Source organism: Chlamydotis macqueenii, chromosome 20 (genome assembly GCF_036417535.1).
Source record: "Chlamydotis macqueenii isolate bChlMac1 chromosome 20, bChlMac1.mat, whole genome shotgun sequence".
Taxonomy (NCBI): domain Eukaryota; kingdom Metazoa; phylum Chordata; class Aves; order Otidiformes; family Otididae; genus Chlamydotis; species Chlamydotis macqueenii.
In genome coordinates this window covers 9,037,500-9,055,023 of record NC_141575.1, presented here as the reverse complement: position 1 = coordinate 9,055,023, position 17,524 = coordinate 9,037,500, and the positions used below count along the sequence as shown (strand labels likewise).

The 17,524-nt window shown below is 46.7% G+C and overlaps 1 protein-coding gene across 2 annotated transcripts in view; it reads left to right on the top strand.

The window, feature by feature from the left end:
* The window catches only part of PAPPA (pappalysin 1), a 181,167-nt gene that overhangs the window by 93,969 nt on the left and 69,674 nt on the right, over positions 1–17,524 (top strand). For both annotated transcript variants that reach the window (XM_086763700.1, XM_086763699.1), the window contains exons 8-10: positions 394–522; positions 2,127–2,218; positions 14,509–14,705. In XM_086763700.1, the coding sequence (XP_086619826.1) occupies positions 394–522; positions 2,127–2,218; positions 14,509–14,705 (418 nt within the window). The remainder of the gene's footprint in view (positions 1–393; positions 523–2,126; positions 2,219–14,508; positions 14,706–17,524) is intronic.

The window sequence follows — 17,524 nt, the reverse complement described above, 5'->3', positions numbered from 1 at the left end:
GGCACGTGGGGAGGATGGATGCACTGCCGTGGTGTCAGCGCAGTGCCATCACCGCCGTGGGTGTGGATGTAAGCAGCAGCAGGACGCCAAACTGCCTGGTTTTTGTCAGCCAGCAGTTTGGCTGTCAAATAGTCAAGGGTTGCACCTGTTCCAGAGCTGTGCTTAAATCAAGCGTGGACATAGGTAGCGCTGCTTGTGCTCATAAGAAAAAGATACCCAACCAAAAATTAACCCGTCAAAATGAGGTAGGAATATTCTAAGGGCCTGACTGAACTAAAACTTGCTTTTTTTGGCAGCCAGCCTCCGGTTCAGTACCTCCTTCTCTGCCCTTTGCTAAGCCCTTTGATACTGCTTTGTTGTACCGATCACTTAATGTTTCCTTTTGTCTTGCAGGGAACTGAGCGATAGCACCACATACACGTACCAGGTCGTCATTGTTTCCGGGATGGAGGAGAGCGAGCCTTCCCCCGCACTTGTGTATATCTCTGGAAGTGGATACTGTGGAGATGGGATTATCCAAATGTAAGTCTGGAGTGAGCAAACAGATAAATCCGAGCACATCTCCTCAGCCAGAATCTGAGACTGGAAAGGAATTGATGACCTCTGATGTCTCCTTAGTTCAGGCCGGCTCTCGTCTGTAGATAATGACTCATGTGCTTGATGATTACCAGGATGATGACATTTAATTGGAACTTAGGCCCTGCTATCCTGGCACCAGTAGATACAGACAGAGATACAGATAATGGAGCCCAGACAGCAGGATCGATATGAAAGTACGCTGTATGCTGTTTATGCTGTTTGTCCGTGTATCCGTATCTTTATACATGTGTATGACATTTCCTGTACGGAGCTGCAGTAAGTGCTGGGAAGATTAATGCAGCCTTTGATGCTGTCCTTGCGTATGCAGTCCCGTGTGCCCGGCAGCTGGTGGACAGGTAGAACCCCTGCCACATGGTGGGCCAGGCTCCTGGTGCAACCTCTTGTTTGACCAACCACTGGAGCTGGGATGCGTTTGGACGTGATGGATTTGGCCTCTGAGGGAGTGCTGGGAATTGCTTGTTCTCAGTCAGCTCCTGCCTCTCACCAGCTACCAATACCCAGACCACTGGAAAAGTAAAATAATCACTCACAACTATGTTAGGGTTTATTCCTTTACTGTGTTGGCCCTAAAGGCCAGCTTCCTGGCATTAGACAATTTAATTATTTAAATGATGAAAGTAACAACAAGCAAGTGCTTAATCCAACCAGTATTATTTTCTTGAAATAATGCTGACCAGCAATCACATAGCGCAACTCTGTCAAATTATATACCTGGCAGCAAGTATTTGCAGGATGAGGCCTAACAGACAGGGAAATCAAAGAGAGAAATCAAACAACATATGAATCCAGGGCAGTCTTGGAGAGAGACGTGGAGAAAGACAGATTAATTTTGCTTTCCATAACTTTTCTCCTACTGTTATGTTTGCACATTCCTCAGACATCACTTGTGGCTTTGCAGCAAGCGTCAAACAATAGCTGAGCTTCCTCAGGAGCGAGCAGGAACCAGACTGTGTCACAACTTGGTTGGTTGTGGCTCCACTTGCAGCTGTGGCAGCCCCTTTCTCATCTGGTTCGCACTCGTCTCCCCACGCACTGCTGCAACCGTGCAGGCTGGCGCAAGGCAGGACTCTGTCCCCAGCACCACCTGCTCCCCGTTGTCTGCTCTTCTCCGAGTGCTGGCACTTGGAATAGCCCAACACCAGGCTTTATGCCTTGTTCCCATGCTGGGATCACAGTCTGGCCCTTCCAGATTTAATACAAAGAGTTTCAGAGATTCCTGTTCTCTTTTTTTCTCCACCTGCTGAGTTGTAGCCACACCAGCTATGCAGGAAGTTGCTCACATCCTCACCAGTGAACAGCAAGTGGTATCAACATGTGCAGGAGAGAAGTGGCCAGGCAAGCCTGCAAACCAGGAATTACGAAAGTCAGGGCTGGAGGAGAGAGGGAGAGGTATTTTAGGGGTCAGCACACAAAGCTGCTGTACTGGGTTTCAGGGCTTTGGGGTTCTGCAGAGGGGTTGCAGGGATCGCTGGGATGATGCCGTTTGCCATCTGACTCCTTTTTGCATGTGTGTGCCCTGCCTGCAGAGACCTGGGGGAAGAATGCGATGATATGAATAAGATCAACGGTGATGGCTGCTCCCTGTTCTGCCTGCAGGAGTTATCCTTTAATTGCGTTGGTAAGTCTGGCTCAGAGCTCTTCCACTCACGGTGGACAACAACTCTATGCAGAGCGCAAGGGAAAAATCAACAGTATTTTCAGCATTTCCCACTGAAGAGTTGTCGCGGAAGAGAGAAAAAAAAGGTGGAATTTGTAGGTTTGAAAAGCGAACATATCTTCCCAGCTTCTGGTCATTTTGATGGGAAATTGGTTCTGCTGGCTTTGAAACAGCCTCGGGACTTAAGGCGAAGGCAGCCATTGTGGGACTGATCCGAAGCCCATTGAAGTCAGTGGGTGGTTTTCCACCGCCTTCAATAGGCTTTAGAGCTGGCTACGTGAGAAGACATGAACTGATTTTTTTCTGGTAAACAGGAGGAGGAGTGAAAGGGGAAGGGAGTGAGACCAGAAGCGAGTCCAGCTGAGGTCACACCTCCTTTGAGTTGCAAATCAATATCTGAGGATCAAAGGTCTAGCTAATCCCCTTTTTCAGAGGTGAAAACTACTTAATCAGATTTCATTTGCAAGCCTGGTTTGCTCTGATTAGCAAAACCTGTAAGCACAATGGCCGGAAGATGCTCGAGCTATCGGGGATAGCGGGGCTGTGGTGGTGAGCTTTACATATTTATTAAACTCTCTAGGAATGCTGGGGGCAGAGAAGGGAAATGGAGACCAATTTGTGCTGCACCTTCTGTGGGGTGGCCCTGCGTCGTGGGATTGCATTTCCAGAGCAGGGCTCAGTGAGGCCTGAGGAAGGATGAGACGTGCAGAGCTCCTGAAACCAAAGTTAATGTTTATAGAGGGTCAGCTTTGTCTCAAGAGATTTTATGCGATTCCTTATCTGGACTGACCAAGCAAATACTCTGTCCCATCTAGCGATCCCGTGCCTTCATCTCAGGGCATCAGTCCTAAGCAGATAATGTAACGTCGGCAAGATTGGAATTTGTTCTTTTTGGCAAACGGACAATTATCTCTTGTGCCTGGAGCAACATGTAAAGGACCTCACAGGCACCATGTTTCCCTTGGGTGGTAAGCTGGGGACTGCTTGTCTCGTCTTTAACGGCTACGTTTTTACTTCAGCATCCCACGCTGTGAGACTTGAGGCCCAATTTGGTGATGTACTTATTTACATATTTACATATGTAAATAGCTCTATTGAAATCTGAGCGTATTTATGGTCGCGGCTAATTGTGACTATTGGTGGTCTTGGAGTTACGTTTGTGTTTCAAGCAACTTGCTGCATTAGAGCCTCAAGGACTGAAAAGATATTAGTCATAATATTTTGAAAGTGAGATAAACACTTATGCAAATGTTTTGGGCTCTCCAAAAATCAGGCGTAGTGCGAGGCTGGTTTCAGCAAGGGTTTGAGTTGGAGCTGCATGGTTGCATCTCCATCACCCTGCTCAGCAGCAGCTCTGAGCTCCTGGGTCCGGGTCTGTGCTTTGACCACATCCCAGCATTACGTTAGGACGTGACCCGGGTGCTCCCCGGTGTGTACTGGTTCTCAAGGAAACTGCGTTGTGTGGTCTGGGCGGGAGCTGCATTGTGTTCCAAATGAGGCCATGGACAGGAGCAAGAGCATGGTGTCCCGCGCAGCGATGTCCTGCCAGGTGAGGGCAGGAGCCTGCTTTATGCCTGTGTCCACGTTCATCTCCAGGATCCGTAGCAGGGCTGGTTAAGAGTGTGGAAAAAAACAGTCTGACAGCAAAATGGTTAGAAAACGAAGCAACTAAAACAAACACCCAGATCTTTCTACATCATCACAGAGGAAGTGATTTTTCAGATTTGCTTGTGTAAAAAAGTTGTTGGTTTGGCATGGGCTTTGGAGTGTTGCACAGGTCCTGAATTACAAAAGTAAATGAAACCAAATTATTTGTGAAGTGCTGAATACAGGGACTAACTTAGGTAAATCAAATCAGCTGAACTGATGGAAAGGTGCGTGGACGTAGAGCTTCCGAATGTTTTGTTGTGTGACTTTGCAATTGTGGCCATGCAGCAGCTGACGTGGTGATGGCCTGTGTGCATGCAGTGTCTGTGAGGACGAAACCAGCTGCTGTTTGGGGCAAATGCTGCCTTCATCAGGGCCCTAGGAGGGGTTCAGAGAAGGCAGTACCTGTGAAACAGGTCCTGTTGGCCTTAGTGGGTGCTGGACCACCATAGGACATCAAGTGCTAGAGAGAAACTGCTGGCTGATCTTTCAGACAAATGGACAGTGCTGATCTGTATTCTGTTTTAACTTAGCAAGCATTAGAATCTCACCAGAAAACATGGAGATATTGGGGAAATGAGTGGCTGTACATATTACATAATAAATAATAATTAAAAAGAGCAGAAATTCCGCATTCTCCACAATATAATAATATCTAATAGAATCCTTTGCCTTTAGCCAGACAAAAGTAGTCTTTGAGACCGGTGAGGTGTTTTCTTGGAAGTTACAGGATGCTTGGGTCCTGGTTTGAGTAGCACAGGAAAATAAGTGTAATTTATTTCTGTGTTTACAAGGCTAACATGTGTTATAATCCTGTAGGACAACAAGTAATTATGTCAGGCAGTGTTATTTTTGCAGTGGTGCTCTGGTTGTATGATGTAGCTTTCTAGAGCCCCAGGAATCACTCCTCTTCTCTGAAGAATTCAGTGAGCCTCAAACACATGTTCAGAGGCTTTGCTGAGCTGGAAGCCTCGGGGTTTGATCTTGCAAGTGCTTCCTTCCAGGCATGGTTCTGAACTACCACAAGGCATTCTGTTGTCTTCAGCAAACCTAACCACAGCAGTGAATGCGATGCTTGTCACAAATTGTCTGCAGGATTGGGTCCCACATGGCTGAAAATGATCACTGAATGTTTTGTTTGCAAAGGCAGGGCTGTAGGGGTGTCATTGGGGGGGTTCCACAGCAGAAGGCTTTGATAGCAAAGCCTGCCGGGCTTCTTCCTTCCAAAGCTGAGACCACGCAAGTCACCTCACTTGCTAGGAGAGAAATACAACAGACTCCCCAAACACCATCAAGCTTTAGATTTAGAGCCATGAATCACAGGATAATTCAGGTTCGAAGGAGTCTCTGGAGGTCTCTGGGCCAAGGAGGACTGACTTCAAAGTTAGATCCAGCCCCAAAGTTGGAGCCTGTTGCTCAGCGTCATGTCCAGCTGCCTTCTGGATGTCTCCAAGGATGGAGGCAACCCCTTTGCAGATGTTCCTCTGCCTCTCTTGCTCCCTTTGCCTTTTAGGACCATGAGGCTTATGGGGTTTTTTAATTGCTCTAACTTTCCTTTGAATAAATGGCACAAGGCTCTCAAGACACTTTGCACCAGTGCCTGTAATCAAATTAGACTTTTTTTTTTTTTTTTTTCCCTCTCAGTTTTGTTTTCCCTCCTCCTTCCCTCTCTAATCAGATAACAGTGGATCAATCTGCTCTGCCACGGGAGGAAGGGAGCGGGGGGAGGAAGGAGGGAGGCAGGGAAGAAAACTGTGTGGTCTTACTGTCAGGCTGTCCTGGCCTTCTCTGAACACAAAGCCGAGCAGCAGAAAACAGAGAAGATTAATAGCGTTTTCTTCCTGCAACATGCTGAAGAGCGACAGTGAGATTAATTAATTAATTAATGGGAGAATCTGGCAGGGCTCCTTTTTTAAGTTCTGCGGTACGCTCACCCTTCCCCATCCTGAAATTTATCATCTCTACTTTTTTTTTTTCCCCTTTGCGGAGCAGATTTTGCGTATTTTATTTCCTCCACGCAGAATTTGGTCCCGCGGGGGAAGTTTCACTTTGCCTTTGGATTTGTGGGAGGCAAGCAAACCAAAGCCGTGTCCGCTGTAACTGGTGCACCCCTCTCGTACCTCTTGGCTGCTTTTCTTTCACCTTGCTCTTGATTACTCCCGGGATAACTGATTTTGGCGATTACCCCGGATCTCGGCCAAGTTCAAGCCGACATGTCCTGTGTAAAACAGGCCCCGGTTGTCAGAGTTATGATTTGCAGTTGTGGGAACCCAGAGCTTTTTAGCGCTTGATCCGTTCCCAGCGGACCGTTGAGAAATGGGGGTCTAACAAGCAGCTGAGCACCTTGCCCTTGGTGCGCGCTCTCCCACACACCGACGTTGTACGCACGCATCTAGATATATGTGCGGACGTTGAAAAAGAGCGCGGCTTTCATTTGCATTCCTTTTGTTGGGTGGGATGTGCATTGTGCATTGATTCAGCTCGCCAGTGCTGAAGAAAGAGGAGGACATAATAAAAAAAGATGCAGAGATCAATAAAAAAGAAGGGAGGGGGAGAGAAAGTAATATGAAGAGATGAGTAAAGGCTGATAGACACATTGAAACACAGCTGGGAAGGAGCTTCAGGACTTCTATCTACCCTTAAATTTGCCTGGTATTTTAAGATGCGGTTTTCAGTTGCATCTTATTGATGTTATTACTGCCACACACTTCATCTCCTTTGCTTAGAAGGGGCTCTTCGCGAAAGCCCTTTTACAGCAAAACAGGGCAGCGCTTCCGCTGACTTCCACGTGTGAGCAGTCCCACCGCGGAACTGGAATGTTTCAGGTTAGAGACGCGTCTCCGGGGTTTGTTGGATCAGGGCCTCGGGGATGTAAAGCACAAAGAAAAGGTGCAGAGGAGAAGAGAAAATAAATACATCTAGCTCTTGAATTTACCTCCAATGTCTGGCATGCTTGAAGCTTTAGTTGCCAGTGGTTGTATGATTTTAATTTGACAATGATCCTTAGACACCTTTTCTTTCGCTCCTGCTTGGCCTCAGATGGTTTCTTTGCTACTTCACGGATCTGTCCCTTTCCTCCTCAGAGGCCTCTCCCTCCAGCTGTGAGCCTTACCTTTGTGGGAGCTCTATCCTTTACCTCTTCCATTATCCATAAATTAAGCATAGCACTTTCCCCTAATCTTATTGTTTGGTGGGCAGCGTTGCATTCAGGGAAAGGATTAATATTCATGAGCTTGCTATCTCTGTTTGGTGCATAATCCTCTAGGGAAATTGCAGTGTTAAATGAGTGACACAAACCTAATTTTATATGTCTTTTCTTTCCTTTCTTTCTTTTTTACTTTTTTCCCCTTTCTGACAGAGAAGTAATGTGCTTAACATAAATTGATGAATGACCATCCATATTCATTGTGGGCATGCTTTGAGAGCGCGCCTCGCTCCCATCCTCTCCCCCTCCCTTCCTCAGACCCCTACTCAGGAACACGTCTTTGCCTGCTGAAACCGCGGCCCCACGCAGCAGCTAATGGTGATTTTGCCTTCTTTCACAAACACTAAATAGGCCTTGGCTGACCCCGCCGAGGGCTTTCAGTAGAACAACAGCATGGGAGGACCCGAGCCACCTTGCAAGAGAAACTCAGCATCTCACAGGGCATCAATAAGACTAAAGCATCGACCAAGGAGCTTGGGAAAGAGTATTGCTGTCGATAAAGAAGCTGAGGATCTATAGCAGAATTTCATAGCAAATAACAATGAATTTACTGACCGGGGTTGTTCACATGATATTTGTGTGAGTTCTTCAGCTTAAGGCAAATACTTTGAAGCTGACTGTTTCCTGCAGCTCGTGGTAGTGTGGCTACATGTTCTAAAATGTCTAAACAGTCATTTGGCAAGTTAGTAATAACAGCATCATCGTAAAGTCTCTTAAAGTGATTTTCAGACTGTCATCGTTAATAGCACAATCTTAGCAGGGCCAGCTGAGCCGCAGAGCAGAGAGAACTGGCATCTCAGGCAGCAGAATGCAAAGGACAGATGCTTTTTTGTGGGGGAGAATGTGGGCTGGAGTGGTATTTGCCTGCATTTTTCCCTCGGTCAGTGACTCCAGCCCAGCTCCATCCAGCTTTGGTTTTTAGGACACAGCTACAGTGAGAGCCCAACAGAAGGATTACTCCTTTGCTCGTTGCACCTCTCACGCTTTAGTCTCTGTGGATCAGAGAGGCTTCCACAGCTGGTCATGCTTCCCTCCTCGGAGCATCCTCCGTGAGTCAACAGCAACTTTCTTGCTCAGAGGTTGATGCTGAGCACAAGACCTTGCTTTGCAGTAACGTCCAGCCACACAGACAAGCAGTTTGTTTGCTTTGGTGAGTGGCACCACTGGATTTTTTTCTCTTCGGCTCCTTCCCAGCCTCTGAAGCCAGTGGGTCAGATATTGAGAAGGGCCAGGCTGACCAGCCTTCCCCTGGTTGTAGCGGTTGCTGCTTTGTGTGACAGAAGCCTCAAGACTTTTAGTCCAACAGTCTCCAAGTTTAGCTAATAAATCTGCGTAAGTCTGAGGAAATACTGAAATATTCTCAGCACCGCTTTTCTGATTTATCCAAGCACCCAAGAAAGGAAACAAGATCAGGTGGGAAGAGGCTGCATGTTGTAGTGCTTTTATAACATTCCTGGTTGCCCAGGGTTGGAGGAAAGCCACATTGGCTCCTGTTGGCTAGCCACAGAGCAGATAAGGTCTTACTACCACTGCCAGGGACGGAAAATATCCTTTCGCTCAAGTGACAAAGGCTCGTGTTCTTGGAGGTGAAATATCAAATTTCAATGCCAGGCTCTGTGAGGGAGCTGTAATTGTGTCTGTCTGCAGCACGCAGATCAATTGCATAATTATTATGCTCTGACCGCTATATCATACCGATGAGCCGAGTCACACCAGACAAAGAACGAGCCCAGGAATGTATTTCCATGAAGCAGCTGAATAACCAGGGAGCCGCGCTCCACAGATGCATTATGCCCCCCTGCTCGGTTCAAGAGATACTCAGACACGATTGTCATATTGTATGGAAAAAAATAGGAGGCCCCTGGATGCTCCGCAGCGGATTGCAACAACCGCCTTGCCTTCGTTTCCAAGGTGCCTGCTTTATTTCATTGAAGGAAAATGTCACCATTTATTGATAGGCAACTTTATTCGGAAAGGTCTGCCCAAGCTCTGTGTAATGGTTTTCCTCTTTTCAAATCTGAATATCCAGGAAGGAAAATAGCTCTCAAACATTTTACTGTAGCAGGAAATATCTCTGTCTCTGGTTTCTTCAATATTAGAGAAGAGATTAGCAGATATCCTGGAAGCAGGCCATGTAATTCACTCTCTTCCCATTGAAGCCAAAGGTGAAACTCCCGTAGAAATAAACGGAGCAGGTTCTGCAATGGCTCAGCCGCTGGGTCCATGTGATCTGCAGTGAAATTATTTCTCCTCTTGTGATAGAAACCTCTGGATGCATTTCTTCTCATCTGTGAACATAAACACCAGTGCTGGAGATGCCGATGAAGTGACGTGGTGGTAAAATCATGCTTCTGCAGAAGTTGCTGACTTCGGTGAGGCTATGATTTGGCCCTTGATGTGTCCGAAAAGGCCTGTGCGCCTCTAGACAGACCTTTCAGGGGTTAAAATGCAAAGCTCACTCTGTTCCAAGAATTTGTTACTCTGAGACAATGCTTCTACATTTTTGTCCCCCCTTTTTTTCTTTTCTTTTTTTTTTTTTCTCAGATGAATATTTATGTGGCATGAGGCTTGTTATAGTTGGAAACATCCCTAAGTAAACAGCTGATCTTAAAAATACTCCTTTTTTTTTTTTTTTGTCTGGCCTTTTAAAAAAATAGTAGTTATTGCACAAAAGAAGACTCTGCGGATGCCAGTCACTGAGTTTTGCTGAAAACAGGAAGCTGCCCTGAGTGTCTGTCCCCGGCACTTTGACCATGCGGCTTGGACATGAAAAGCCTGGTTGGAGGATGTGCCCTCTGCTACGAGTTGGATGTCTTTATCTCTTTGTGTTTTTTGTTCTTAATGAGGTGGAAGGCTGCCTATCACAGATAAGTGTATATCCTGCATGTCTGCTTCCTGATCTCTACCAGACTTCAGTCGTTTCGCTGGTGGCTTTCTAGCCGTGCTTTGAGCAGGTGACGGTGACGGGGAGTTCCCTGCTCATCCAGACCTGCTCTGGCCAGCGCTTCCCAGGTGCTCAGTAAATCCTCTGCCTTACCTTGCGCATCCTTTCATTTCTGAACCCCAGAGGAGGGGTTTGTATTTCAATACAAAAGGCCGCCTTTTGCAACTCTGCTTGGACAGCTTAAGAAGCAAGGAGAAGTGGAGTTTGCATCTGGTGCAACACACAAGAGCCTGAAGATCATTCTGAATCTTGAAGTCCAACTGCAATAGTAAGCAGGCCAGGTCTTGCCAATTTATTGCCCCAACAAATCCCCCTTCTCCAGGTTTATGGCTGCCACAGAACGTTCAGGGATCCGCAGATGTCATGGAAATATTCACTGAACCAGAGTCTTCCTTTTCCCAAAGCAAGAGCAAGAGAGGGACTCTGGTTTGGCCCCAACATTTTTGTGCCTTTGGTAAGAACTTTGTCATGGAAAAGGAGCTTGGGCTGCCTGAATGAGTACACATTCCATGAGTTCAGCTCAGGATCCTTCAGCATCTCTTGTCAGTCCCCCAGAGAAGCTGTCTCCTGCTGCCAGGTGCTACACCTGCAGACATTTTACTGTTCTAGATTCAAGCTGTATTTCCAGGCAGCTGCTTTTTAATTTTTTTAAGTAATTTTCCCTTGAGGACAAATCAGATTTCCTTCATATTCCCTTCCTCCATCTCTCCTTCAAATCAGATTTGTCTTTGAAGTGAGAAGTCCACGGTGCTGATGAACATAGTCCATGATGCAGGCTGTATGTGACCAGTACATCACTGTGACGTTCACCAGGTCCTGGGATCCTATAGATCTCTGTGGAGACCAAAATTGGCTCATATTGCCAAAGCCCTGGCAATGAAGATGCTAGCTACTGCTTCCTAGAAATATCCCACTCCTGACACTTCCCTCCCTGGCTTTGAGACTGTAGGACTCTATGGATTTAACTGAGCTGTGTTCACACTGCTGCGGAAAGGGAATAAGCCTGTTAGGTTTTATTTTGTGAGGGCAATCATAGGAAGAAACAATCTGGTCGTTCTTCACTTTGCTCATGAAGATGTGAAGCCTAATGTGTAACCTACTGAGCATCCAAGACCACAGTAAGGATCAGGAGTCAGAGCTGGTGCTCAGTGCCTCAGGAAGGGACAGCCTCTGCTTCTTTCTGGCAGCCCACCCAGTGATGCACCACGTTTGGCTCTCGTAGGTGGATGCCCTCATCGGTCCCCTCACCAGTGTCTGGGAAGGATTCAAAAAAGTTCCCCTCTTGCCATCACTCAGAAGTAGGAAGCTCATGGGCAGGAAGAGTCTTCCCCTCTTCTCAGCAGTGCTCCCCTCAAAGCATGGCATTGCCCGCTCCAGGATGGAAACTAGTAGAAAAGTAGGGTTGTAAAGCCGCTTTCAAAGCACACAGAAGCGAGCAGGTGTCATCTGTGTGAGGTGTCATCCAGGCAGCGAACCCGCGCTGCGATGGAGGGCAGGGTGCAGTGGCTCTTCAGGCCTAGCACGGCGGAAGGGCTCATGACAGTGCGGTTCAGTAGAACTTTGTTAATCATTTAGGCAGTCTCCGTTTAATTCAGACATCTCAATCTCTCCGTTCGGTTCCTCCCTCGGGTTTTGCAGACTCTGAGCAGGCAGATTTATTGGGGTCTTAAGCGTAATCAGGAACAAATTAGCCTCTGTTAGGATCACACGCTGGCCTGCATCACAGTGATTCAAGATCTGCCTCCCCGTCCATGTGAGTATGAATTAAGTCATCGAGTTGGAGTAGGTCTTGAGTATTCTTTTATCCCAAACACATGATCTTATCAGAAGCCCATTACGTTTATCGTTGCATTAGGAGGGAATGTTTGGAGCCAGTGCAGGAGTATGCTGCTATATAAATGTTGTGCTGACTTCAGTGCCTGTCGTGAAAAATCAGTCAGTGTTTCAGGAAGGCCAGGGAAACGCTGCCGAAGCGCCTGTGCCTGAAGTTAGGCTGTGAGTTCCTGGCTGCATTTGCATCGGTAGGGTGGCTGCACTGGGGATGTGTAAAGACAGCGTATGTGTGTTTGGGTGTGGGTGTGTCGCAGGATGCACTTGGGTCTGGTGTTTCACTGTAAGTGTGTATCTGTGCATATGTTTATAGACTGAAGGTTGGGTCTTTTTAATATGGTAGGTATTTTCCTTTTTTTTTTTTTTTCCCCCTCCATTTTTACAGAAACAAGCCCCTTTTCATAAAATGACAAAGAAACTTTTTCCAAAAATACATATTTTCATTGTTTGGGATTTTTTTTTTGAGGATTTTTGATTGCTGACTCCAGTCTTTCAGGGGCTGAATATTTCTCAGAGATTTCTGCTGAGACTCTGGCTCAAACTGGGATGAGGTGCTCTGACACAGGTGAGCCACTTTGCTTTATCCTGCTGTTCTGGGGCACAGCAGAGACCTGGCCTACACTTTGATACATCTCTGCAGAGAGAGGAGCAGAACAAGAGATGCAGAGGACAAGGTGAGGGAACCCAGAGCTTGTCTTCATAGCCGTAACAGTTAGGTGCTCACTCTGCCCCTTCCAGAGCATGTCTCTCCCAGGGCGAATGAGCCACACCAGTGTAGCATTAATAATCCCCACAGAGAAACAAGGTATGGTAAAGGGATGTCCAAACTGGCTCTCTCAGGGCACGTACAGCCCCTGAGCAGCTCAAGCACGCATTTCCAGCTGGGTCAATATCAGATGAGGAGCAGCAGGGCCCTGCTGGCATCGGGGTTGTTGGGCAATCCGGCCATGGGAGGAGGCAAGGCAGCGAGGCTTTGGGGCCAGCACTGCTGGCTTGCCTTAGGGCCCGTCTGCACATCCACCCTAGCCCCCCTCCCACCGTGGAGTAATGGGCCACCCCAGGGAGCCATTGTCATCTTTGGTCTGTGAAGCACTCTCCCAAGTGCTCCTCCTCCTCCTCCCAGCTCTTCGAGGTGTGTGGTATATATTTGGTGGCTCCCGGCCATATGAAGATTTTAAGATGTGACACGTAGGGTCAAGAAGTTTGGCCACCCTGGGAATATTCACTTAGACTCAGGGCTGCGCTCATACAGCTGAACGGCTTCCAGATTCATGCTGGCTCCTTTTCGCCAGCTCAGAGCACTGGCCCGGCAAATACACAGTTCCCCACGGTTATTCACATACACAAGTTGGCCACAGAGGTCATGATGAAGTGAAACCGTAATGACATTCTTCCCTGATAGACTTCTCCATTCTTTTAAACTCACGCTCTCTTAAGGACCTGGAATTTTGCACCGGGGATTGGGAGGTAGGGAGGAAAAAAGGAGTGAAAGTCATTAAGTAATTGAATTGCAATAAACTGATTTTTTTCTGGCTCATGATGGTATTTCACTGTGTAAACTAGGAGGAAAAATAAACAGAGGATTTAGTAGTTTGGAAGTAGCTCAAAATTGAGCAGCCGTTGGATTTTCCGACACCTAGCTTGAGATAGTCCAATGCTACCGACGGGACTCTCCTTGGGGATCGTTTCCGTCAGTCCAGCTAGAGGCTCTGGCTAATTTCCTACCGTTTTTTTCAGCAGGCTTATTTGCCAGACAAAAATACAACAGGCTGTCAGAACTGGATACCTCTGGGGACTGGCAATGATAATACAATACAAAATAGGATACCAACAGGTCAAAGGTTTCCATTTCACAGAGTACTCTAATGACTGAAAGTCATTATTGCTATGCAGCCTGTTTGAAAAGAGTAGATGGATCTCAGTTCAGTTTTTAATGGGCCAGTGTTACAGAAACAACCTCAAAAATTTGGCATCTTTGTTGGCACTCTCATTAGAGAAGCCACAGAATAAATGGACAAGGATAATAAAGTCTCCTGCTGCTTTTGATCCTTTCAGGTCAAATCTGAGTCCCGTTAGTGGAAGCTGTGTGTGTACGTGGCAAGCTCACCCTCGCACTATGTATGCTGTATCTGCTCTTTGGATAAACAGATCTGTTTGGCTCTTGGTCACCACGGCTGTGAACTTGGCAGTTTCCACCATCCCTAAATTCACAGTTGCTGCTGCTGTTGTGGTTGTTTTGCAGGTATCTTTTAAAAACAAAAAGGGAAATGTTGTAGACCAGACCCTCTGTTGGTACTTTTCTATCCAAGTTAGTGGAATTATGCCAACACCCACATTGTCTCGCTATGCATTTTTCTCTCTCTGCTTTCTTCTGTCTCCATCTCTTTAAATGAAGATAGATGAAAATAAGCAGAAAACCCCTACATTTGGAAATATCTTGTGGGATTGCCCAATACAAAAGTTGACTGTTGTTGCTTGGCTTTCTTAAAGTCACCTTGCTATTGCTTAGAAGTGACCAACGCTTTCACTTCCCAGTGACCTGGTCCAGCAGATACACAACCAACTAGATTGCAGACCTATGTAGCTACTCCTTTGTGATTTCTCTTCTCTGCTTTCACCTGGCAGATGAACCCAGCAGATGCTATTTCCACGATGGCGATGGAGTATGTGAGGAATTTGAGCAAATGACCAGCATCAAAGACTGTGGCGTTTACACTCCCAAAGGCTTCCTCGATCAGTGGGCTTCCAACGTCTCCGTCTCGCATCATAGTGACCAGCAATGTCCAGGATGGGTGGTCATCGGTCAGCCAGCAGCAACCCAGGTAAGAAAGCATACTTCCTTTCCTCTCCTAGGAAGCAAAGTCCAGCAAGGAGCAATATTGATGAGCGCATCTAGATGGTCAACATTCGTGTGTGATGTTACCGCTGCTTGTTAACTTGGTGCTTCACCAAGAGAGGCTCCTGACATCAGTTTCCCTCTTTCTGAGCCTGGTTGAAATGAAATTCAGTTCCAGTCATCCAACTGAAAACTGGCTGAAGTTGTGGCCTATTTAATTCAATAAGCTGTGTAGGAGTAACCTTGACTATCATCACCTAAAAGACCAGACAAGCTCTCTGCACCTAGCACAGGGCACTATCTTGTGGGATGAGTTCTGAAGGCTAATGCAGAGTAACACAAAAGAGTGTTCTTTTTAAACAGTTTTGTGTTTTCTGTTTCCCAGTTTCACAAAAGCACCCTATTGTTCTATTCTGAGAAAGGTCCCATCCATTCCCAAAGCCATTCATTAGCTTTAACTCCCTTCTTTACACATCTCCTTTGTAACATAAAGAGCTCCAGTTACCATAACTTTACTGTTTTTTTTCCCCGGAGAGAATTAGATCCAAATGAGTTCAAAAAAGACATTAGATAAACACCAGGACAAGAGAGCTGTGCATGGTGTAGGTGCAACAGTCCAGATGCAACCCACTGACTCAGGAAAGCCCACATTGCTTATTGTTGGGTTTTTAGAGGATACGGCATTGAAAGGATCATCAAATGGAAGAGCTGCTTTGTACGTTCCTCCTTCAGCATCCACCATTGTCCCTTGCTAGAGATAGAGCAGCAGATTAGGTGGACTTCTGGTTTGACGCAGCCAAGTCGTTCTTACCGTCTGATTATCTGGGAGGTGTCTGGAGTGGGCAGTGCCGAGAGGAATGCCGCGTCACAGATATGATGAGCAGATTTCTGTGTGAATAGTAAACGCTGAGCGTTTCCAGTTGGCTTGCAAGAGAAAACATCTTTATCCAAGAGACTTGGCCTTGTTCGCATTGCACGAGTCTGTAACGAATTAATGACCAGGTCAGTTTTAAATGCACGAAGCGTGGTTAGCTGGCATAGTACCAAGACAGAATCCCGAGCCCAGTATTGCCTTTTTGTTATGGTCTCATTTATTATTTCGCACTGTAAAAGGAACTTTCCTCTGGACCCCTACCAGTGCCTTCATAACTTTTTTCTCCTCGAGCTCCCTGTGCTGTAGTACACTCCAAAGCCCACTGTCTCCAGTTCAGGTGCCGCTTGATGTCCCCAAGCACTCTGTCCCCATGCAGCCACTACGGAGCCCTGCCCTGGTTTTCTCCTAATGCGCTGGTAGCAAGGCACCCACGCCACGCAGTAGGTAACATACGGTCCTGTGGTGGAAAAACCACCACCGCGTGTGCACGCAACAGAAAGCCCTGCTGCGTAGCCACAACTCAAGCGTGTTTGTTGTACCCAGATGAGATGAAGTTGTCACAGCCTTGTTAAAAAAAAGAAAAAAGCAGGGGGGGGGGGGGGAAAAAGCTGTTGTATTTATAGGAAGAGCACTAGCATATCGCACACTGGCAGAGTGAATGGGAACATGCCTCCTGTTATGGCCTGGCCCCTGGGGAGATAACAGTGTGCTATTTACTTCCAGCAAAAGGAATTTCTGCTGTAGCTCAGCTGGTCCTATTACACCAGTTTGAGTGCATGGGGTTCAGTGACCTTTTTAATCACGTATGTTGAGAAAGTCTTTGTTTTCCCCAGGAACAAGACAACCTCGTCGATTTGTGAAAGCACCTGACTTGTCACTCTGGAGAGGTTAGGCGGGGCAGCAGGTCATCGTTGTGTTAGCTAGCGGAGATGAAAATTAACCCGAGATCTCCTCTAATCACTGCATGTAATGATCGCTGGTGTGTAAACATGTTTGGCTTCATTATCTGCACAAGCATGGAGCCTTAGGGGTTTTTTGTCTTGATGAAAGGAGCACCTTTCCTCACCCAGATATCTTTCAGAGTAGGTTGTGTGCTTGCCGGTGTTGTGCAAACTTTTCGTGTTGTTGCTGGGTAGTTTCCTGATTAAGCAGAGTGGCATTTGTGTTGGCTTCTCATCAAGAATGCCGTGAAAGATACGTTTGAGTGCCATGCACAGCAATATACAGAATACATAAGCTGCCTGTTCGTTAGCCATCACAGTTTCTTATAATTGCTCCAGCGCTCTCAAGGTGCTTTAAAGCATTTTAAGTGTGTCCTTCATGACTTAAGATGTTTCTCATCCTTGGATATCTTAACACCCGTTTCTCTGTATGACTGTCATAGTTTTGCCTAGGCCGTCTCTGGGGTGTAGGCATCGCGGGTTTGCTCGTTATTGTGGTATTTCTCAGCAATTTCTGCCTGTATGCACACGGTTATTGTTGGAGGATTATTGGTGAGCACAAGATAGAGAACATTTCCTGATTATTGTAGGGTTACTTCTGCAGAATGACCACCCCGCACCTCAGTTCACCAAGGACGCTGCCCATTTCTGCAGAGTTGATTGTTCCTTAGAAGTACGCTGCCCGCATTTGTTATTTTGAGCTGGATCTTACGTGCTGGTTCCTTACCGCTGGTTGGTACGAGGCTGCCGAATGGCAACATGCTAAGGGAGGAGAAAAAAGTTCACAGTCTAAGATTTGTTTTGAACAACAAACTGCTTACAAAGAACGACACAGTCTTGGTGAAGAGATACACATTTGAAAAATGGAAAGGTCAAAGAGCCCCCCCCTTTAAACAATCGCTCTTTCTGCAGAAGCGAGACTGATAGACAGTCACTTCTACTTTCCTGGCAGCCGCTCCTCAGTGCTGATTAAGAAACATTCTCAGTTCT